The sequence below is a fragment of the Pleurodeles waltl genome, chromosome 10, assembly GCF_031143425.1.
Source record: "Pleurodeles waltl isolate 20211129_DDA chromosome 10, aPleWal1.hap1.20221129, whole genome shotgun sequence".
In the NCBI taxonomy this organism is placed as follows: Eukaryota; Metazoa; Chordata; class Amphibia; order Caudata; family Salamandridae; genus Pleurodeles; species Pleurodeles waltl.
Window position 1 is genome coordinate 303,740,617 of NC_090449.1, and position 23,625 is coordinate 303,764,241.

Consider the following 23,625-nt stretch of genomic DNA (forward strand, 5'->3'; position numbering starts at 1 on the left):
TGGTCATCCGCCGGTTCTCCGTTCCGCCCGCCGGGCTGGAGACCAGGGTCTCCAGCCCGGCAGCAGTCACTATACCGCCGGCGGTATTTTGACCCGGCTTACCGCCATGGATTTCATGCGGTTTGAAACCGCCATGAAATCCATGGCGGTAAGCACTATCAGTGCCAGGGAATTCCTTCATACACGCACTCATTCCCAAACACACAACACCCCGCAAGCATACACGCACTCACACACCCCCTCTACATACACACACGCACACCCCCATGCACGCACACAACACCCTCCCCACCCCCCTCCCCTCACAGACGATCGACTTACCTGGTCCGATGATCCTCCGGGAGGGGACGGGAGCCATGGGGGCTGCTCCGCCGACACCACACCGCCAACAGAACACCGCCACACCGAATCACAGGACGTGATTCGCTGGGCGGGGTTCTGTTGGCGTGGCGGTGGAGCAACCTCCACTTGCCCGCCAGTATGGCTGTTGGCGGCTCTCCGTCCGTAAAAGGACAGAGAGCTGCCAACGGTCATAATAGGCCAAGCGGCAAACCCCCCACCACTGGCGGTCTTCCGCCCGGGGGTCCCTCGGCGGTCTTGGTAAAGGACCGCCGAGGTCAAAATGACCACCATAGTCTGTTATCTGTGTCAGAGCGGAGATCCTGTTTCTCTTTAGAAATGATTATTCCCAAATACATAGCCTTTTAAATGGTTCCCACACAGAGCGTAGCGTAAATTGAGCCCTCATTGTGCTAGGAAAAAAGAGCTTCTCTGTGTTCAAAGTTCTGCAAACAAGATAATAGGAGTTTCCTGTGTGGATTGTGAGTGTGTTTTGATAGCAGTATTCTACGGGAGAGAGACATCAACTTTGACTGTGGAGCAGTCTAATTATTTCGGACTAAACAATCTTTATGCAGCCAGTAAAGCGTATTGTCTAGCATTGGTAGATGATTAGTAAACATAAGTCTCCATATTTTACAGTCTGTATTAATTTATAATCTATTGCAGTGTTTTGCATGCTGGTATTTACAGGTGGAGGGAGACGTAGATGTATTTCACTTTGTCCGGAATCTGATTGAAGTTAACCAGAATAAAGTATACTCAAGTCATACATGATGTCAAGTAGTGTTACAAGTGCATGTGTGACTCATCAAAATTTGGACCGTGCAAACATACAAAAATCTTCCTTTGAGCTCTTTGTCACCTTTACTTATCCTAAAGCTTAGGGCTTTCTCTCCAAAGAGACCTGTCTTAAGCAAATACTTAACATACTTTATAAGTCAGCTATGTAACCCCCGCCACACTTTCTTGCTGTATGAGAGCATGTTTTGAGACTTGATGACATTGTTTAATCTTTTGACAAAACAAATTTCACCTCAGGCATACATCGTAGAGGATTCCCAATAAAGGATATGTCAAATTGAGAAGGTCTTCATTAGATGTGAACCATTTATAGTAAATTCTCAAGGATCCTGTCACAAATGCACAAACACAGCACAAAAGCTCCCTCCCAGCTCCATACAGATAATGACATTGCCTAGTTTTCAGTGATTCACACCCCTAATTCTAACCATATGTGAAGGACCAAAGGGTGAGTTTGGCTTCTGACCCTCCCATCACATCATCTGTAGAATCTTAGTATACACATCATCATCAGCTTGAAAAAGATGATGCATAGACATTCATATTGACATTGCATTAATGAGCAACAGCTCCGGTTAAACAGAAAGCAGTTGTATTGGAAGGTCTACCAAAATGAAATATTTTTAAGTAAGAGCATCAGCTATGTAAATTCAAAGACAGGTAATATTCATACTGTAAGTCATGAAGGCAAAGAACAAAAACCCAACACATTTTATGTGAGTAATGCTGTCCAGTTGGTGTTAAAAAAATAATAATAACAATAATAATTTGCCATCTACTTCAAAACTGTTTTTAGGAGCCCACCCAAGCCCATGGTGTGCGTAACCAAGAATATTCCATAATGCCTAGCATAATGTTGGTAGGTGAAGATAATAACATTGAATTAAAGGACAAGTGCCAACTGAAAATTTTAGTAACTAAGGTGCAATAAGATCAGAGAATCCCATTGATAGCCTTAGGAAATTATAGATCGAACGCCTAAACCACTAATAACCACTTGCACTGCTCTGTAAAACATTCCATTGCATATTTCCTTCACTCAATGTTCCACTGCAAAGAGTCACCAGCCACAGTCAAATGTGTCTTGATCGTACTCCAGCAGGAACTGCTAAGCCATGTGAACACAAGTGGGTCCTGAGTGTTGTAGCATTATGGAACTTATCAGTGCTGTGCAGCTTTTGTGTTTCAGTTAGTATTGCAGTACGAGCTGTGCAAGCCAGATCTGTGCATACCTGTGCACATCCATGTCGTATGAAGAAAATCAATGAGAAGAGCAAATAAAAGTGACATATGGTAAACTTCAGTTCGTACCAAAGACTGACACTGCTCTTGCTAGCATTCGGTTTCATTATTTCTGGGCTCATTGTGTTGTTACTGTACAAAACTAATGACTGGTCCTAGTCCCACCCCCCAAAAGGGGCAGCATACTCTGAAATGCAATGCCAAGGACCCCTCAACGATAAGAAAATAGATCCCAATCTGAAATATGAAAATGGGACAAAGCAACAAACTGCTACTGCTATCTTATCCACCTTCTCCTGTTAGTACAAGAGATATCATTCATGGCAAATGTATTGGGGCCAATGTAAATACCAGTCATTTGGATGCATTCAAGAATTTCCTATTATTATCTTTTTATTTTGCTCAGAAGCAAATAAGCCCTTTGAGTTCCCCAGTACAATGGCATCTGGGTAAAGGTGTAATACACTGTTCTTAAACTTTATCTCACATATTTGCAGCACATTTCATTCTCGATCCATGAAGACGTGCGACTTGCTGGTAAGTTTCTAAAACTTCTGGGTGTTCCAGGTCGCCCACCAAAACTCTCTCTGGATGTTCTTCCAATAGCGATACTCATTCAATATTCTCCCCCTCTTACCTATCCAAGATAAGGACATTTTTCTGTCTTAAACTGCTCTGAAATGCCATTTGACATTTTTCTTTGATATTTCTCGTGCTTGTCTTTGACACCACTCTTCTCTAGCAGTAAAACACCAGACTGCTAATCTGCACATAACTATAGAGCTTAGGCCGAGCTTTCTGGGTGCCCTAAAGGTCTCTCCTCACACAGTCCTCACCTTTGCCACATAGCTGGCAGGCTATAACATCACAGTGACACCTGATGCAATTGTGATTGGGCCCAGCCTGAGAAATTTCCCTTTTAACTCAACTGCTGGAAACCATGTACGAGGGAGAGATTGAATGTTTGAGGGACACATTCCTTTAGCTTACACATGTATGAAACACACACAAAAATGGTGGTTTCTTCAGAGTATCTCAGAAATATACAGAGAAGTGAAAGAGTAAGAGGTGGGTAGAGAGACATGTAGGGTTTTAGAGTAAGGGAAAAAGAGAGAAAGATATGGAAGTTATATTGTAGGAGAGAGAGGAATACCCTGGGGTGAGGTAGGGAGAGAGAGGTTGAAAGATGTGTGTTAGATGTAGAGAGGTGAGTTATTAGGAAGAATAGAGAGATGCATTTTGATGTAGCAGGAAATGAGAAGAAGTATAGACAGACTAGCTGGGAAAAGAGTAATGGGTCTTGGAAAAAGGTAATGAGCGAGGGGTGAAGACCTGGAATAGAGATGCTCCGTAGAGAGACCAAGGCGAAGTAGAGAAAGAAATGTGAGGGTATTACAGAAAAAGAGCGATATTTGTGAGGAAGAAAGACTGGTAGAGACAGGTGAGGGAGAGAGATACATAAAGAGAGATTAGTAGAGGGAGAGAGGTGAGGTAGAGAGGGTGAGTTTAAATAAAGGAGTTGCACAGATGAAGGAGAGGAGGCAGTGATATAAAAGAGAATCAGAAAGAGCGAGCAAGGAAAGGAGTAAGGTAACGAGTGTAGCTAGATAGGAGAAACGGGAATGGGGAAATTAGGTAATTCAAGAGGTTAGGTATTGAGCGAGGTAGATGTTGGGGAAAAAGAGTAGTATAGGTTGGCTCAGAAATATAGAGAGGTGGGGTACAAAGATCTATGCTGAAAACGAGCAGCCGTAGACATAGGTCACATAGAGAGGTGAGCTAGAGCGAGAAGGCAGGTAGGCATCTGGAGATGTAGAGGTTAGTAGAGCGAAAGAGCAGTGAAAAGAGAGGGCAGGCTTGGAAGTGGTGATGTGAATACGAACAAAGAAATAATACAGATTTTTTTTTTTTACATTTAATAGCCCCCAATTGCCTGAGAGCATAATGGTTATGGTTGGGCTGTAAGGTACACTAAGTTTATTTTGATGTGTACATGACTAAATATAAAAAATAATCTGTTTCCATGCACACCCTTAGTACCTTGGAACAATGAACTCTCAAGCTCATTTTACCAGGAAGCACGCTGGAAAGCCTCTGGCTAGGATTATCCATTCTAGGGGGCAAAGGTATTCCAGTCCAATTTTTTCTCTGTGTAAAGTGATAGGGGAAGCCAAAGCTTGTGTGGCCGCACATTCAACAGCTTATTTTATCACTGTGAAAATCACATCAACATTGAGAGCTAGACTTTGATTGAAATTCTATTTTTATGTTGAAAGTAAATTTATGAAAAGACCAGAAAGAACTTTCTTCCCTAAAGCCTATACAAAACAGAAAAATGTGTGTGAAACCATGATTGAACATCACAACTAAAATCCAGGAAACCTGGCCTGTTCCCAGTCCTGACTAGAAGGATGAAAGCTGTGAAAAATGTTATAGTATAATGGTGTACAAAATGCCTTGACAAGGTGTGATTCTTTCATGCTTTCCACAGGTGTCTGGATGAAGTTGAGATGTCCGAAGTTCCTTCAGCAGCTTCTGCAGCTCCCAGAGTACCAGAGTGCCCAATCTGTGGCAAACAATTTACCACAGTCAAAAGCAGAGCTACCCACTTGAAGCGATGTGCAGTAACGATGCAGGTCCCTCCACAAATGCTGCTTCAGGCTGTCCAGATGCAGACTATGGACTCTGAGGTTTCAGGTCCTACTGTAGCAAGGTGAGTGGGAGTGCTAAACTTCGGCAATATGAAAAATATCTCAATTGAGCGATAAGCTTGAGGTTCTACATATCATATGTGCAAGTGGAAATATATGCAAGCTCATCAATCATATATGGCTTCTTGGTGCTAGGATAGGAGTATACAAAACAAAATCACAAACACAGGGATTCTATAATCTTTCACTGTTTATAGAAGCCTTCTTATCAAACAACTTGCCAAAGAGAGAGAGGTTTAGTGAGTCCTTTCCAAAGTTGGGAAGCAAGAAATGAAAAAGCCCAATCATCACCCCAGACAGCATGAGATGCAACATAATGTGTCTTTTTTGAGGAGTCCATTGAGACTTCTCTCCATAAAAGACTTGATGTACCAAACACTGAATTTAAAATGGTTACTCTGCAGACCGTGTAGGCGGTGAAGTGAGCCCCAAACTTAAAACACGTTTTAAGATCTGCAAATTCCCAGAGCCAGCTCTAAACCTTCTGTTACTTTTGGATGAGTTTGGTAGGGAGCCCAATATAGCATGTTTTGACGTCATTGTGCCTAGAATATATCAGCTTGGGAAGTGTCTGAGTGAGCTTTGATGTTGCACTTTTCTGCACAGTAAATGAGGTGTTTCACTGAAAAAGGAAGCAGAAAATTAGTTATGAATGTGCCTCACTTTGCTGAAATGCATGATCCATGTGACTGCACTGAATGGCAAATGGTATTAAGAGCAAGTTCCTGAACTAGTGAACGTTAACCTGGGCTACAGAAGAGTTTTCCAGTGGGAGTTCGCAGTTGATTTAATCTCTGCTGTGGTGTCCATGTTTCATCAGGTCTTTCGGTGTGTGGCAACAGTGATTGCTTTATAATCCTTCTCTAATAAGTCTATGCTCATGTAGATTCCAGAAGAGCAGCTGTGAACGATATGACTGGGTTCTCTGCATCCTGGTACATCTCAGTGGGCTGAGGAGGGAGGGATGGGGGGGTTGGGGGGGGGGGGGGACAGGCCCTTATCCTGGTGAGGGTAAAATTGTTGCCTTCTTTTTCTCTCATCCCCTTGTGTCACCCCTCATCCTTAGCAGGGGGATCTGAGCTTTAGTGTGCATTCTGGTGTTTTTCTTACCTTTGGATCATGAAGGGGTCTGTGCAATCTCCAGTTCCAACATTGCTTGTTTCTTATTACACGGGCAGTTAGGATCGGAATTTACTCTCACAAAACCATATAAATTCGGCAGCTATATTTAGCTCAAGTAGCTATAACTAGTGCCCTAAGGTAACTAGAACTCACCACCCCCCATCCTCAATGCACAGTTTTCTCCTAAATAATTTTCCTGCAAAAGTTACATTTCTAGCATCAATCAATGAGGTTATCCAAGATGTCATGAGTGATTTAATATGTGGGGTAATTAGCAGTGCCTGGCAAGTGCGCAAGTTATAGTAACCCTAGGGCATGAGATAGAGTTACTTGAGCGACCCATAACAATAACTGCTGAACATCCATGGTTTTGTGCTTGTAAATTCAGATCCCACCTATAGCGTCCCTCTAACCTTTGGTTTCTGAAGTGAATTTCTATATTTGTAGTTCTATTTCCTAACTATAAGGTCCCTATACTGTTTTTTTGTTTTCAGTGAAATTCTACCCAATGCCTTTAGGTATCTGGTAGTGATCCAGTTTCAGTTCTTCTTTATTTTCCTTCTTGTTCTTGTTATAGTTGTGTGAGAAAGGTCTCCAGTGTTGCTCTGGAGAGTGCATGACCCTACCTTGTACTCCAAAGTAAACAGTAGTGTTTTTGATCCCCGCCCCCCACTTCAGTTCACAATGCGACCATGAGCGCACACTGAGGCCTTTTCTGAGATGTGGGATGAGATCTAAAGCCAGGCTCTGTACTCAGAACGACACACCCAGTGCATGTCAGATTCATAGAAGCGTGACTACTATTCTCTCCCTGGTTTGCAGAGGATGGATAGTGGTGGCAGTGAAATGATCATAGCTCAGGGCAGGCCCCTTTCCCCTTGATCTGCTTTGAGAGAACAGCCAACAGGCCTCCAGCACATTTGAAATGTTTCACCTATCCTTCTCAACTGCGTCCTTTGCCAACCCATTAGAGGAATGGATATCTTTTGGGTGCGTACTACAGACGTGCACATGCTAGGTGGGTTGCCCACATGTGAAGAATGTGTGGGAGGAGCGAGACAGTGCATCTGGCTAAAGCCACAGTGGGTTCCATTTTGTATTGGGCTTATCCTGTATGGTATCTAAGGTGAAGACTTGGAGGGACAACCCAGACACCAAATGTATATTGCGGGCCTCCTTCAACAACATTTTAGGAATCTTTCAATACGCCTGGCAGTAGTACAGTGAAGTGTTGCTGAATTTGGAGTGGGACAGCCTCCTTTGTGCTCTCACTTTGGGTTGCTTCTGGGAGGGGACTCCCAGTATTCCCCTGCTTTAGGGCACACACTTTTCTGAAATCACACTGCTGCATAGAATTAAAACGCTAATTCACTACGACTGTCTGCAGCGTTGGTATGAAGACGAAGCGCAAACTTCAGGCTCTGTGCCACGATTTCCTGACCATAAGCCTGGGCCTAACACCAGTGGTGGTTGGGACATTTTTTGAGTTCCAGTATTTGTGTACTTTCCGCCAACTCCCATTACCAGATTCAGGAACATTGCCCAGTGGAAGACTATGAACATGACAAGAGGGGTGCATGTAACTTACTTCGATAGAGAGAGAGATAGCTAGCTAGCTGACTGACTGACTGACTTCCCAGGAGGAATATCACAGTTGTCCTAGCATAAAAAAGAGACTGCTTAGAAGAAGCAGAGACTGCAAGTAGCTGAGGCAAGGCAATATCAACAGCGCAGGTCTTGACCTGCACTAAGAGACTCCAATCAGACAGGTCTCCCTTGTGTTCGTGCTGTGACTGAGGGTGTCCCAGAATTCACTCAAAAGAGAATTCCATTACGAGACCTAGCACTTGGACCAACCCCATCACTGAAGCAACCGACCATCAAAGAGGTCAGATTATCAAGAATCTTCAAGTCCTCAGAGAAGCCCAAAACGTCTAGAGGAGTGACACCGCTGCAAAACCTGTTGGGAACCTGTTTGTTTGAGAGAGATACTTGAGATGGCCTGAGAAAGAACCTATCTGCAGGATCCCTGCAATCATGAGCTCTGCTACCACTTGCACAACCCAACTGGACTTGAGCTGTTGCTACTGTGACCTACCTTTGGTTATAGGTTTGAGGTTATGTGCAAACTCCTCCAGTTCAACTGAGACCCTCAAGTGAAATATCCTTGCTTTGTGAGCTGTGCAAAATGCACAGCTTTGGAGTAGGACAGCCTCTGCTGACAGCAGTGCTCACAGGCTGCACCTGTGAAAGGACTCCACAAATTTCAGCCATCAGTATAAACAATGGTCCTGTAAGTCTGTTCCCAGAGGGGAGAGACATGTGTACTTGAGTGGTGGCTAAATGAGATTTAGCTGTTATTGAGAATAACCAGAGTGACAGGCAATATTTCCTCATAGGTCATACAGTACTGCCACCACACAGAAAAAAAGCCCAGCAGGCTCAGACACTGCACCCGGGTGCATAGATTATTGCTTAGCAACACACACATTCTATGACTTTGCTCAACCATGTAAAAGTTTTCATTGGCCAGTAGTTGGAATTTTGCTTTGGGTTTCTCTGGGTTTCTTAAATCATGTGGTGAAATGTAATTTCATTAGGCTGCATGAAATACAAAAATGATGGGTGGAATGACTGAATTAATCTCAGCCGCTGTTAATTACTGTGGGCAACACCCCAGTCTAAACTCTTGCCCACCATGCCACCTCAGACAGGAAAGAGCCATTTGCAAATCTGCCTTTGCTCTGCTCCAGTGGGAACCATCAGCCCAAATTGCTGGGCCTGGTTCCCTCTGAACTGGAACACAAGCAACTCCAGACCAGTTTCAGGCTATATGGTCTTCTTCAGTAAGGTGAGCTGGGATCCAGTGACTCAGTGAGCATGAGAAGCATGTCTGGGCATACACTTCGCACTCAAGGCGTCTCGTTGAAGAATGCAAAAAATGTGATAGGCAGAATGCTCAAATTAATCGCAGCTACTGGTATTTACTCAGGATGCATCCCTATACTGTAGACCCATAGCCTTCTCCAACTTCATCCACTTAGTAATGACCCTATCCTTGAGTGAGAATTAAACCTAGTTTTGGCCTTGCGCTTACACAAATCCTTTAAGCATATGGCTCTCGCCAGATAGACTTGCTGACTTTGAAGATCCCATATTAGCTATTGTCTCCTCTAAGATAAGGATCAGCAAGCAGCTGTCAAATTCATCTGAATAGCCTCGTATTGTCATCCATAACAAAGTTAAAGCTGTTTCCCCGAAGATTCCTTCATTCGGTCTGGAATGTTGTGAATGAAGAGATTGTTCCTCCAGTCTTCTAGCTTAGGTCCCATGTTCCCAAAGGTTAAGAAACTTTCCACAGGCTGAATGTTCCTAGAGCTAGGAAATTTTATCAGTTAAATGGAAAAAAAAACTCTGAGTTATTCAGATTTTCTTGTATGGTTGCTTTCTCGTGACACCAAAGCAGCTCTGCCTCATGACTAAGCAGATTGTATTTTACATTTTAAATAATTACAAAATTGGAGCAGTTTGACCGGTGATATTCATTCAGTCAGAGCAAAGACAGGATTGATGTCATTTTGTAAACACATTCTTTTTACAGGCATTTGCAGGGTCGTACTCCATGTTATTCTCTTAAAGCATGTTTCAGAAATGTGACTTCCAGGCACAAAGTCTAGCACACTTATATTTAAATAAATGAAACTAGATGGGGAGAAGTACTACAAGGAACATAAAAAAATACCTTCTGGTGACTCTAGTGTTAGTCTTTGCTGTCCCTCCAACGCTAACCGAGCCATTCCACAATTTTCGTAAGCTGTGCTTCAACTGCCTCACAAACTTAAAAATAATTATGTATAGTGGTTGCCAATGCCTGGGTAAGTCGTAAAACGTGTTTATTGATAGACTTTCTGTACATTGATAGACATCTAAAGAATAGTTCAAGAGACTATACAAGTTTTTAAATGTTTTTATTTTGTCCTGCTTTTGTGGCATTGCTTGACATGCCAAGTCCGTTTTAAAGGACTGGGGGCAAAGATTAAGAATACCAAAATTGCTGTGTATTTTTCCTGTAGCAGCCACAAATTCCTGAGCTGCTGCTCCTTGGGATACCATGGGCTATTTATTTCATGTACCACTCTGTTTGACTGGATACTGGATTAAACTCCAAAATTCAGATCCAAAACCTATCTCTAATTGTTAATAATTGTTTCTTTCATTTGAAACACTGCAGCTCAGCTGGTAGGACCAAGCGCAAAGGGTCATCGAAGGACTCTGCACCACCCAAAAAACATAAGCCTAACAGTGAGATATCAAAGGCAGAAGACATGCTGGTCGCCCTGGTGATGTCAAGGTCTCTTTTGGAGCAAGAAAGCCAGGATGGAGCATTAACTGTAGCCACTGTCAAGCCAGAGCTCACCCTACCCATAAAGATGATCCCTGGAGCAGGTACTGTGCTTTTAAAGATCTGCCTGAAAATGTATTTAGATCCACATGAAACTTGGTTCTTAGTGATTGAAAAGAAAAATACTCTGGTGTGCTTTTAGGTTTTTCTTATGATTTGGAGTTAGGTTACTAAGCGTCTTTTCTGTTAATATTATTGTCTGAAAAGAGTTTGAAACCTTAAATTTACAGAGGTTGTAACTTGCAACTTTCTAAATAGCATGATACATAGACAAATAAACCTCCTACTGACCACTAAACTTAGCATTTGTGCATAGAGTGTTTTTTCCTGTTGACCACGGGTCCAGGTAAAACCCCTATCTATTATGAAGAAAAATACCAACATATGTTTCCTTAAGGGCAAATGTAAATGGAGTTTTAGGATTACTTCCAATTCACAGTTGATTGGTGTCCCCGTAACTAGCACTAGCACTAGCACCACTTTTTGGCCGTCGCAGCAGAGACTGTCTGTGAAATGCTGACCTTTTATTTACTGGTAAACCTCACAGAGTACCTTTGAAGAACATTGATACCTTGCTTGTTTTTTATACTTTGATTTTAAAATAGACTTTTGGTTTCATGACGTTTAAAATGCCACTTAGACTTCAGCAGACCATTTAAAAAACAAATCTGTTGTTGACCTCTTGGTGCCTTGAAAATTAAGTTCCATAAGTGCTGATGACACAACAACGTTTTTTAATTGGAAAGTTCTTTGTTACTTTCTTTATTTTCTTTAAGAACACAGTTCAATTTCATCTTTCTGATTTTTCACGATATGAGCAGTACATTTATAATACATTGATTGGCACCTGAATGACAAACATAATTGTAACTCTGTTTATTAATAAGTGTTTCATTAATATCTTACATGAAATTGCAGAATCTAATCTTTGAAAGTGTGATGATTCTTAAATTGAATTCTCATTGGTCTGCAGGTTGAGTTGCAGAGAAAATCATAATATTAAAGAGTAAGGTCTAAAGTTATTTATAAGCGAAACATTTGCTGGAGTTTAGCAGGCTCACCACAAATTAAAATTATATTGGTGTCCTTCTGGTTAAATTTTAAGGATTTGATAGTGATTAAAATGAAAAATATTAAAGTTAGAGTTGTCAATGTAAACATCAAAGCATTGAATGCATACTGTTATTTGTTTTCTAACACACAGAATTACTAATAGGAAGGGGCAAACCACTCACTTTCCATTTCTTTTGCATCAGTGATCTTGCGACTGGTGTAAAGAATAGACTGATTGAGGAGAGGATTAGTATTAGCTTTAGGACTCTGACAATATCAATATGTAACAAGACCGATGGATATTGTATGTTGGATAAGAGAGAATGATTAACAGTGAATGTGACATCGAAATGAATAAGACTTTTAATGACTGATAATGCCCAAATCTTCACAATGACTGTATTACAGAGAAGGAAAATCTTACTTACCTCTTAGATATCCGTTTGTGGCATGGAGTGCTGTAGGTTCACATGCTTTGCATCCGTCCGACATCTAGTGTTGGGTCCTGAGTATTACAAGTGCATTTACAAAAAAGCAAACTTAGCATACTCATCTATTCGTCTTCATTTAGCAGCTATAGCTGCTTACCTCCAAAACAGACAACACGTCTTTATTCGGAATACCAGTTTTTACAGCTTTCATAGAAGGTCTCAACAGAGTCATTACACCAAGGGTACCTCGACAACCACCTTAATGGAACCTTAATGTTGTCCTTACTAGGCTCATGGGTCCACCTCTTGAGCCAATGCATGCATGCCCTTTACAATACCTTTCATTGAAGAGGCTTTTTTTAGTATCTATCACTTCCCTAACATATGTAAATGAACTCCAAGCTCTAACCTTAGAAAAACTATTCTTCCAAATACACAGAGATTGAGTAGTTCTCCGAACAAACCCTAAGTTCCTTCCTAAAGTAGGTTCACAATTCCACATCAACAAATCAATTGAATTAGCAGTCTTTTTCCCACAACCAGAGTCAGCAGCAGAGAGAGCTCTTCACACACTAGATGTTAAAAGTGCTCTCATGTATTATATTGACAGAACAAAACAGTTTAGGAAATCTAAACAACTTTTTGTGGTATCTTCAATGTGTCAAAGGCAACCAACCCAATATAAACAAATGATATAGCCAGATGGATAGTCAAATGTATTCATTCTTGTTATGCTAAAGCTAAATTGCAGTTACCTGTTACCCCTAAAGTACACTCCACTAGGAAAAACGGTGCTTCTATTTTGTTCTAGGTAACACCTCAATAGCAGACATAGGTAAAGCTGCTACGTGGTCTACACCAAGTACATTTACTAAAAACACTATTGTGTAGGTATTTTAGCACTCCAAAAAGCCAATGTTGGCCAAGCAGTGCTCAGAACATTTGTTCAACCAACTCCAACTCTTACAGGCTTCCCACCTCTCATTTGGAGGGAATGCTTTACAGTCTATGCAAAGTATGTGGATCTACAGCCACACATGCCGTCGAACAGAAAATGTTACTTACCCAGTAGCATATAGTGCTGTATATACTGTAAATTCACCGCCGCGGACCGTATCATGACCCCTGATACAGCCTGGCGGTGTTCTGCTGGCGGGATGCTGCTGTTGGCAGCAGCGCCCTGTGCTGTCTCCTGCCGGAGAACCCACTGACATCAGGTAAGTTGGGTGGTCCGACAGGAGGTGGGTGGTGTGTGTGTGTGTGTGTGTGTGTTTGCGGGTGTGTGATGCGTGTTATCTGTGTGTGCGTGTATGGATGTGTGAATGCGTGTATGTTTGCATGTATGTATGTCATTGTGTGTGGATGTGGATGTGAATGAATGTATGCATGTGTGGATGAATGTGGGTATGAGTGTGTATGCGTGTTTTTGTTGGTGAGTGAAGGTGCATGTATGTCGTGGGGGGTTCTGGAGAGGGAGAGGGAGAGGGAGAGGGGCTGGGTGGGAACCTGGGGAGGTGGGTGGGGAAGACCCCTATCAGTGACAGGGAAGGAGTTCCCTTTCACTGATAGTGCCTACCGCCATGGTTTTCATGGCGGTAAGGAAGCAATGAAAACCATGGCGGTCATAATCCCGCAGGTGGGCTAGTGTCGGCCGCCTGAAGTCTCCAGCTTGGCGGTCATTACCGCTGTGGCGGACGTTGTGGTGCATTGGCGGTTTTGCTTGAGCCAAACCGCCAATGTCTTAATTTGGGGAAAAGTACCGCCAGCTTGTTGGCAGTACTTTTCTCCATTTTACCGCTGTCCGCCAGGGTCATAATGACCCCCTTAATGTTTAATAATTCTGAATATTGTCAAGTCTATAACTTGGGATCACTATAATTGTAAACCATGATTCTCCTTATCTATTTGTATCAAACATAATTAACAATGTTAGCTTCCTTTTGTAGCATTTATGTATGTTAATTGACTCAGAGCTCACTTGTAATTATGATGGGAGTCCAGACAAATGCGTAAACTGTATAATCTGAGTGCAGTTGCCCATCAATTCCAAACAGTGGGGGAATGCACTTTCTGGGATACAGCTAATGTTTGTTGTAGTTAAGTAAGCATAATTGCTTAAGGTGGCAAATCATCTGATTTTCAAGTGCATTATAACAGTATGATGTCCATGTCAAAGAGTGTTGTGACACCTATGCCATCTCTGCACATTGCTAATGCTATTTCCATTTCAGTGGCCATCAACTGTACTAAATCCATGTCTCAGATTATAATGCTGCAGGCCTTAGAAAAGCACCTCTACGTTGCCATTATTCTGTAAGCCAGAAACGGTGTCAAGTTTATAAACCTGCTTGTAGATATGTACGTTTTGGGTCGAACCATGAGACCAAACAAGCATCTCGAATAGGTACTTAGATTGTGCTAGTTAGTCAAAGAGGCTAAGCTATCAGTCATAAACTCCCAAAGTAAGTTAATAGTTGAAATAATCATGTGTCTTCATGTCTACATACCTGAGAGACTCTGATACAGATAGTGCAATCCTTAAGGTGTCTACTAGTAAGTGCGATATGATTTAAGATGTAGTAGCTTAAATCTTACTTGTTTAAGACGTTGCTGTATCTCGTGGAACTGCTTCCAAATTAATTTCCTTCACTGATCTGCCTCTGTGATTTTAATGGACTGCTGGGGTCATTACTCAGATTACCTTTATATTTGAGTAATGTTTAGGAGCCAATCATCATAACTAGAAAATACACCTCCCACAGTTTATATCTGCTGTTAGACCAGTGCATGGGCTTCATGTCTCCTTTTATCTTGTGTAGTGTCAAAACTGAGTCAAGTGATTCCCCAGATCTGGGGGTAATATGTTGCATGATCTTCATTAACAATTCTGGGTCCATTATATGTGGCTTGGGATGTATAGCAAAGTATAGAGATTAGCAAAGGGAGGATTAATTTATGTTCTGAGCATGCCAAGGTTCCATGTTTTAATCTTAGTGTTGCCACTGTAGAATGGTGTATGTCTGATTTTACCAATCACGTAAACAATCAACCGGTCTCCTCATCCTCTGTGCTGTCTAGTAAGACTTTCTCAGTAATCCAATGTCTTAGGCCTGTCTTGTAATTAAGAATGTTTTTCCTTTCCCCCTTGACTTCCTCACCTATCCTAGAGTAAATTACTGCTGTATCCTCATTTTAAGCATCTTGACCTCTAATGCGTCTACGTTTGTGTAAACCTTTACAAACGCCATATAAGGTGTTTTGGCAGACCTCTTTGATCCCAGCTTTAAATACTTCCTACTTTACAAGTACAATGACAACCAAAACACGTTGCTATTTATAATAATGTTCTAGATAAGATTTTATAAGTGGGGCAACAGTAGAAATAGAAGTGGAATTGATAAGGCCCACTGTTTTACCTCACTCAATTACACATGTGGGAATTCTGTCTCTTTCCATTTCACCTTGCTCTTATTGCAAGTTTCTGAGACATTTTGAAATGGTTCTATTTATCTGTGTTGCTTTATAGTCAGTAATGTAGTGATGGTATATACAATGATGTAGTCATAATATAGAATTGGATCCAAGCTTAGAGTTCATTAAAAAACTGGTGCTAAAAAAGTCTAAAACGATGTTGTACATGCAAATGTTTTCTGGAAATTTCTTTACCATTAGAAATATCAACCTAGAGTGATATGGCGTTTGAGTGTGGTTAAGGGACAATGGATTCATGTTGTTTTACCTAACATAAATAACTTTTGGAGCGCAGCTAAACTTGAAGGGATGAAAGCCAGGTAGAAGTGGATCACGAGTGCACCAAGTGCAACCACGTAGCAAAGCTACAAAACCCGAAAATGTTTTCTAGGGACAATAGTTGGGGGACAGGCTGGAAATAATAGGAAACATCTCTCTTTCATATTCTCTCTCTCGGTTTCTCTTTATTGCTCCTGGAAAGTTCTGGATGATCTTTCAGGCAGGGGCCGAGAACGTATTTTCCTCATGTAATTACACAAGTTTGGCAGAAAGCTAGGTGTTGACCCAGAGAGTGTGCATTTTGTGATTTGGGGTAAATTCTTTCAGTAGTTTTTGAGAAATTAAGGTTCATAATGTAAGTATATATCAAACCGAGGAGGATCTGCTGATCCAACAGATCGAAAGATAATGTCTGATTGGCTGCCACCAAAGGAAAACAAGGGTTAAAGTGACGTTATAGTTAGGAATTGAAATAATATTTAACTTTCATTTTTAAAAAAATCTTACAAACATAATGAAAAACACAAAGGTGTGGCAAATTATAGTTATGTAAAAATGTCAGTTAAAACAAAAAGTTTTAAACTTACAAAACCACTGAAATTCACCAGTTATAGTTATCTCACATAGCTATACCTTTTTCCCTAAAGTAACTATAATTGGCGTCCTTGCCATGCACTGCTAATTGTCTCACATTTAAGGTCAGTCAAGGCCTGTTCTGTGACATCATTGATAACATCACTTCAACATTTGAAATGGCATAATTGAAGACCATTGATGATGACACTGCCTATCAGGGGCACAAGTTACATTAACCTTTTGAAATGTAATCAACTTCATGCATCATCATCTCCACTGCAGGAAAGGTTGAGGAGCTTTCAAGCCCTCTCTTCAAAACATCATTAACAAGCGATCCATTAAGACAACGTAGTACTGAGAACAGTACTTATTTTGTTCCTAATATTCTGACAGCACGCAGATGAATTCAGGAAATATTTTGTTCAGTTTAGTTACCAAGAACTCCTACTTCCTTGGCTGAGGAAAAAAAGACAGTCTGGATAGTTCTAAAACTCCTCATTTCTATAAAAAAAAAAAAAACACATTTAGAAAGTCAGATCACCTTTTCAACACTTATGGTTGTCTTTCCCAGAACAACAAAGCAGTTAATTTTATTATTAACAATGTGGAGACATTGTTATGCGTATTCAAAACCTACAAGATGACATTGGTAAACTTCATGCACTGCTTACTTTTTCCTTCAACAAAACATTTAACCAGAATATTCTGCGCAGATTATTTGTTTAATGACTGGTGTGGCATATGCTCCTCTCAGTTTTTTTGAAGTTAAGAAATAAGTGGTAAAACCTCTGTTGAAATCTACTCTGTCGGTGTAGAATCCTTCTGCACCAACAACAACAAGGTGATGGATGTAATGCTTGAATTAATCTCTGCTACTGGAAGTCACCCTGGGTCGCACTCCAGTCCCAGCATGCCACTCGAGAGAAAGGCCTGCTTTATGTAAATCGGTACTACCCTGCTCATCATGGAAACAGTCTGTCCCAAACTGCCAGGCAAGGCCCCCTCCAGAAAGGACTACAAGCAACCTCAATCCAGTTTGAACCTTGCTAGGTCTCATTAGTGATATATAGCTTAATTATTTTGGCACAGTGAGGACTCTGGACACACCAGTTGCACTTAGGGTGTAACAAGAAGATGAATGGAATGCTCAAATTAATATCACCCACTGGCAATCACTTGTGGCCCCATTCCATTTGCTTGTATGCCAGTTCAAAGAGGTCTCCTTTTCCCATTAGAACAGAATCCAGACTGATTTGTGTATGGCTGGTTCCAAACTAAGGAGATATGATGTGCAAAATAAGAATGGACTTGGATGTGGTCCTATATAATTACCAGTGGCTGAGATGAATTCAAGCATTCCATCCATCATGTTTTAATAAATTTCACTGTGATGCTCTAAGTGAGACGGGTATGCCGAGACATGGGTCCTGTGCACTGTGTGCCACTGAAACCAAGCTATACCTGACTGATGAGCCCTAATAGGGATGAAGCCATTCTCAGGCTGCCTGTGTTCTGATTCAGAGAGGACCTGTCCGGGCATTTTGGGTTAGACTGTACCCATTGGAACAGGGTCATGACTGATTTGCATATAGCTGGGCCCAAATCCATCCTGAGGTAGCATGGTGTCCAAAATAATGAAGGACTGGGATATGCAGGCTATAGAGATTACCAGTAGCTGGGTTTAATTTAAGATTTCCATCCTTCACATTTTTGTATACTTCTGTGTGACGCCCTAAGTGAGATTGGTATGCCCAGGCCTGTGCACAGTGCGTTACTAGTACCAAGCTATATCTTATGAGCCCTAATAAGGGTGCAACTGTTTTTAGGTTGCTTGTTTTCCAGTTCAGGAAGGATCTGGCCTGGCAGTTTGGGCCGGACGTTTAACCATTGGAGCAGGGTAAAAACTGATTTGCATTTGGCTGGGTGCAAACTGAGGTCCCATGGTGTGCAAAACAACAACGGACAAGGATGCAGCACCAGTGGCTAAAATTAATAAAAGCATTCCATCATCAATTTTTTTTGTCAACTTCATTGTAGTTGATTCCTTCAGCAAAAGTTATGAAAAATATAATTACGGTTTTATAGGCTCCTCTGACAGAGAATCATCCAGCAGCAGATTTGTGTAATTTGGCTACACATCTGATTCCTTTCCCAATCCTTCCCAGTTCTCAATTGGACCCATAGTCCTCCCTCTGCTTTCTTCACAGCACCCAGCCAGTTATCCACGTATAAAGCATGCGAAGTACTATGACGATACGTGGTAGAAAAATATACTGGAATTGGACTGGTAAGAGTGATGAATGCAGAAACGGCCCAGGCGTTTTGTGTAAGGAATGGGCGCTCATGCTGAACCCCCCCCACATATTTTAAACTGAAGTCTTTTTGGAGAAGCTTTTTCAAAGTCAATACTAACATAGATGTGAAGATGAGGTGACAATATTGAAGAGTGTCAGAAAGTACAATTAAAGCCTATTTTAATTTAGTTTCACAACTCTAATTCTTATTTATTCACGTCTTTGACTGTAAATTATTATGAAAACAATCTGCAGGATTTTACTGTACCAGATCACTGGCAAAATGTGGTCTTAGAGACTTGTTTGATAAGTAGGTTGTAACACATTAAATCATTTTGGCATACTAGATAAATATGACTGAAATGCTTCCAGGGATCATATTGCTAGTTAAGCTTCCAATAAGACATTGAACAACCTTAAGGGGGGTAAGCGATGTTTACATGCAATACCATGAGCACAGCAGTGGATTTTCTGATATGGTTGCATTAAAGGCAGAGGAAGGAACTGTAGTGATGTTGCAGTTAACTTCGTTGTTTCAACTTCTGTTTCTGAGTCAGAATTACATGTTTTGTGAGGTTGTATGAGGTCCTAACATGTCCACCATCTTTGTTTTAATCAACATCTACAAGTTCCTTTTGAAGCAGGCTTTATTTTAAAAACGTTTTCATGACTATTGTAAATCTGTGAAATAAAAGATTATGGGGGTTATTCTAACTTTGGAGGAGTGTTAATCCGTCCCAAAAGTGACGGTAAAGTGACGGATATACCACCAGCCGTATTAGAGTTCCATAGGATATAATGGACTCGTAATACGGCTGGTGGTAAATCCGTCACTTTTCCGTCACTTTTGGGACGGATTAACACCTCCTCCAAAGTTAGAATAACCCCCTATGTGTTCTTGTGTAACTGCGAAGAGCAATACCTGATGCTTGTGGCCAAGTACAGTTTTTTTGTTCCCTGCCTTCTGCGTGCATAACAGTCTGGTCTTTATGCCCCTACTTCAGAGTAAACAACATATGTACTGTATTTCCTTGACTAGAAACCTTATTATTGAAAACATTTGTTTTACTCAACAAACAAAGCAATTAATACAATGCGTGGGCAGCAGGCAAACGTATCCAACACAGCCTAGTTCGATTATCAAACCAATAATGTAAGGAAAGGCCCAACAAAGGAATCCATCCAGGTTGGAATTTACATATATAATTGCTCAGAACAATCAACAAATACCAAAAAAATTATATAAAGACAGTCAAATAAATGCCTCTAAAGTCTTATAGAGCGCCAGGTAGAAAAGGGCAGGGTGGGGGTAAGGTGAAGGGAGCGAGAAGAGGGAAGGGGAATAGGACAGTCACGGCTAGTACCCTGGTGAGGGTCGATATTATGACTATGTAGTAGCTCAGTCAGATAGTCTGGGTGCTTGGAGCCTGGGTGGTGTAAAACAAGAGCCCTCCAAACGAGCAAAATAATTCATCAAAAGCTGCCAGATATGAGACCTGACTTCGGTATGCGTTATTCTGTGGGTCAAAAGCTCCATAGTGATGACATGCCAGAGATGTGTGAACCATTGGGTGATGGACAGGACGGTGGGTTTCTTCCAGTGTAAGGCGATAAGTTGTTTGGTTGCAGTGAGCTTGTGACTGATTAATGGCTTGTCTGAGTGAGTCTCTGCCTCTAAATCTATAGGGCAAATGCCTAGAACTGCTGTATTATAAGGGTCTGGTAGGGGATAACCCACTACCTCTTCGATGTGACTAAGGTTCTTCTTCCAATAAGTAGCAAGGAGAGGGCTGGACCATCATATACGTTATAAGTCCCCAGGTGTTATACTGCAGCGCCGGCAAAGCCCTGAGGTGGAGGGATAAATAGTGCAAAGATGGGTCGGGGTGTAGTACTAACTTGTCATCAGTTTGTAAGCTCTCTCTCTTTGAGACATGCTTCTATAAATCTTGCATATATCGCGCCATAGCATGTCATACTGTTTCTGGGAGATGCATTTGATGGTGTCTGACTGCCATTGTGATTCATATGGTTGTAGTTGCACAGGTGTGGAATGTTTTAGTACCTGTTAGGTTTGCACTATCAAGCCTTGCATTCCATCAAAACCCGTAACTAAGGTCATGACAGCAGTGTATTGTTTTGTTGTCCCTTGACCATTAGGAGGCTGATGCGCCCAGTGGCACAGCTGATAATATTGTAGTCCGGATGATTCAGGTATGTGAAAATCTATTTTATATTGCCTGAAAGACTTAATGCTTCCTCCCTCAAAGAGGTCACAAAGGATACAGCAATCTCCTTCTTCCCAGGTAGGGAACGAGTGAGCCTGTAAGGCTGGCGTAAATTCTAGGGTAACAGAGACGTGGATTTTTGGGAGAAGGGAAATGGTAAGGCCCTGTTTGGGTGCTATTTTGTCCCAAATGTCTAAAAACAGTCCTAGTAAGGGTCGCTGTATAAGAACTCCGTGGTCTTGCATATTTGAGGAGCCAGGCCATGCCCCAGAGAGTTCGACAAGACACCGCCCTGTCCGTATGAAGCCAATGTTTTTCACTTTCCAGGATGACCCATTATGAGATGTAGTGAAGGAAGTTGGGGCAGGCTATACTTCCTCAAGCTCTCGGAAGCACAAGGGTTGTGTTAGCAAATTGGGACATCTCCCAATACCCCCCACCCAACCTCAATATGAAGGTACGTATATCTCGCTGTAGGCGAGTTATATTATCTTGAGGGATAGGAGTGGGCAGCCGGCTTTCTTATAATAATTACCAGAGTCTCAGAAGTTGTGGTTGTCTTCTTCCCTATTCCTTTATCTTGATGCTTTGTTCTCCTAGATTACCTTAAAACATCCCAACTTCACACAGTGGAAAAGGCACCTAAAGGGCAATGCCTTTATCCCTAGTGCTGACTTACATAGTGTAGCCCTTTTCCTGTGTCTTTTGTACAAAATCCTCTTTCCTTTTCAGAGAAGCATGCCTACCTTAGAGGGTAGTGTGTATTGACTGTCTAGGAATGGCCAGCAGTGAATGGAAGAGCCCAGAAGACCAAGGGCTTTTGAAAGGATGTTGTCTGTCTCATCCTATCAAGAGGATGCAAGATTCCTCCAAGTCAGCATTTCATTATATACATCACTGACCTAAACCGTAGTCATGACCATATCTTCAACGTTTTCCAGGTACCGTCTACTAGATGAGCAAAGAGAACAGTTGGTTATAAAATGATTGCATTAGTAAACATTGGTACACTGGTTTGCATTGCACTTGGCTTTCTTCTCTGGACCAGTTTTTTTCCTGTTTGTTTCCAGTTTTTAAAATGGTGCACATTTTAAAAGCATCTGATAGTGTTTTTGGACTATTCTAAAAACCCCTAAACAATCTTACCTTCCTAGAGCAATAGCCTTTTAAAGTCCTGCTTTAAGGGATTTAATAGAGAGGAAACCTAGAGCTGTCTTTCAGCTTCCTGCTGCTACAGCTCTAGTATGCCTATGTTATTATTTGAGGGAAGGCTGACTGGCATGCGTTTTCTATTCAAACTAAGTTGGGTGGGACATTGAGGGACATGGAGCAGATACGTTTCTCAGTTAAACAATACTGTCAAATGTGCAGTTCCTCAATGAAGAAATTAAGGGTGAAATGGTAATGTGTATTTTTATTTAATTTTGTTATTTTCTACTTAAAGAAAAGAAGAGCCGTAAAAAGAAGAAAGAAGCTCCACCTCCCCCACTGTTAATCCAGGACCCCGAGACTGCGATCAAACAGATTCACAATCGTGTGGCTGCGCTGCTGACGGAAGAGACCGAATTGCCTTGTACCCCTACACTTCCTGCCAGTAGATTCTTGGTTATGAAAGATTTGGATTTGGAATGGCACTACTTGACTAGTGGGAAAGGTGGAGTTCTCTGGAAATGCAGTGCAATGACTGATATCCCACCCATAGACTTCTTCTACACAAAAGAACTAGCTCCTCCTATTTCACCGTGGATTGCTCCACAGGTAAGTTATCACAAGTGTGCTTGTGCATTGTATTGTAGTTACAATTGTAAATAGCCTCATTCCCCTGGCGAAAAGCTGAAGAACATATAAGTGCACATTAAAAAGAGAAAACAACCCACCTCTAATCAAGGTTCCAACTATGGAATCTCTTAATCTTAAATGTATATCTAGGAGTCAAGCATTAATGTTGTACATACAAGGACAGTGATAAACATGATTGTTTTTTTTTTGTTCTTATTCAAAAATATGTTCAACATCATTTTTCATGAATAGTAGGACCTGAATTCATACTCCCTGCAAACACCACGCATACCATCATTCTCACATCAATCTCACTGACTAAAAGTATAAAAGAACATTAAGCCTAACTGATATTCCTCAAAAGCTGCCCCACCTGGAAAGAGAGCAACAATGTTAACTGATAAGTGTATTGCACAGAAATAGTGTTCTAAATTCGACTGATTGCAATCTTTAATCATTCAAGTTTTTGTTACATTTCTAAGAATTGATTGTAGTATACTAATTCCATCCTTATATAAACCTTCCTCCAAATCTATTAGTGTATTTAATACATGTTGTGCGGGATCCAAAGAGAGAAATAACAAATAATTTTGTCTGGCTAATATTCGTGCTGACATGCGTTTCGGTGCCACTTGACGAGACCGATCATGCACCTTCTTCAGGGCACGTAATACATCCACTATAGCTGGTTAAAAACCACATGAGGGAGAATCTGGTCCTATCTTCCACAACTCTGTTGTTCCCTTACAGTTAGGATCACATCAATAGTGGCAAATAATACTTCCTGCAGAGAATCCGGCCTCTGATAGTAAAATGCCAGAAATCTGTTAAATCGCCTCATGATAATCCTATATTGAAGGACTCAAACTCAGAGTGCGATTTTAGTTTGGATAA

The 23,625-nt window shown here is 41.4% G+C and overlaps 1 protein-coding gene across 4 annotated transcripts in view; it reads left to right on the forward strand.

Annotated features, from left to right (window-relative positions):
- Positions 1-23,625, forward strand: part of SLX4 (SLX4 structure-specific endonuclease subunit) — a 391,720-nt gene that overhangs the window by 84,243 nt on the left and 283,852 nt on the right. For all 4 annotated transcript variants that reach the window (XM_069210471.1, XM_069210473.1, XM_069210474.1 and 1 more), the window contains 3 exons: positions 4,877-5,098; positions 10,450-10,664; positions 22,397-22,710. In XM_069210471.1, the coding sequence (XP_069066572.1) occupies positions 4,877-5,098; positions 10,450-10,664; positions 22,397-22,710 (751 nt within the window). The remainder of the gene's footprint in view (positions 1-4,876; positions 5,099-10,449; positions 10,665-22,396; positions 22,711-23,625) is intronic.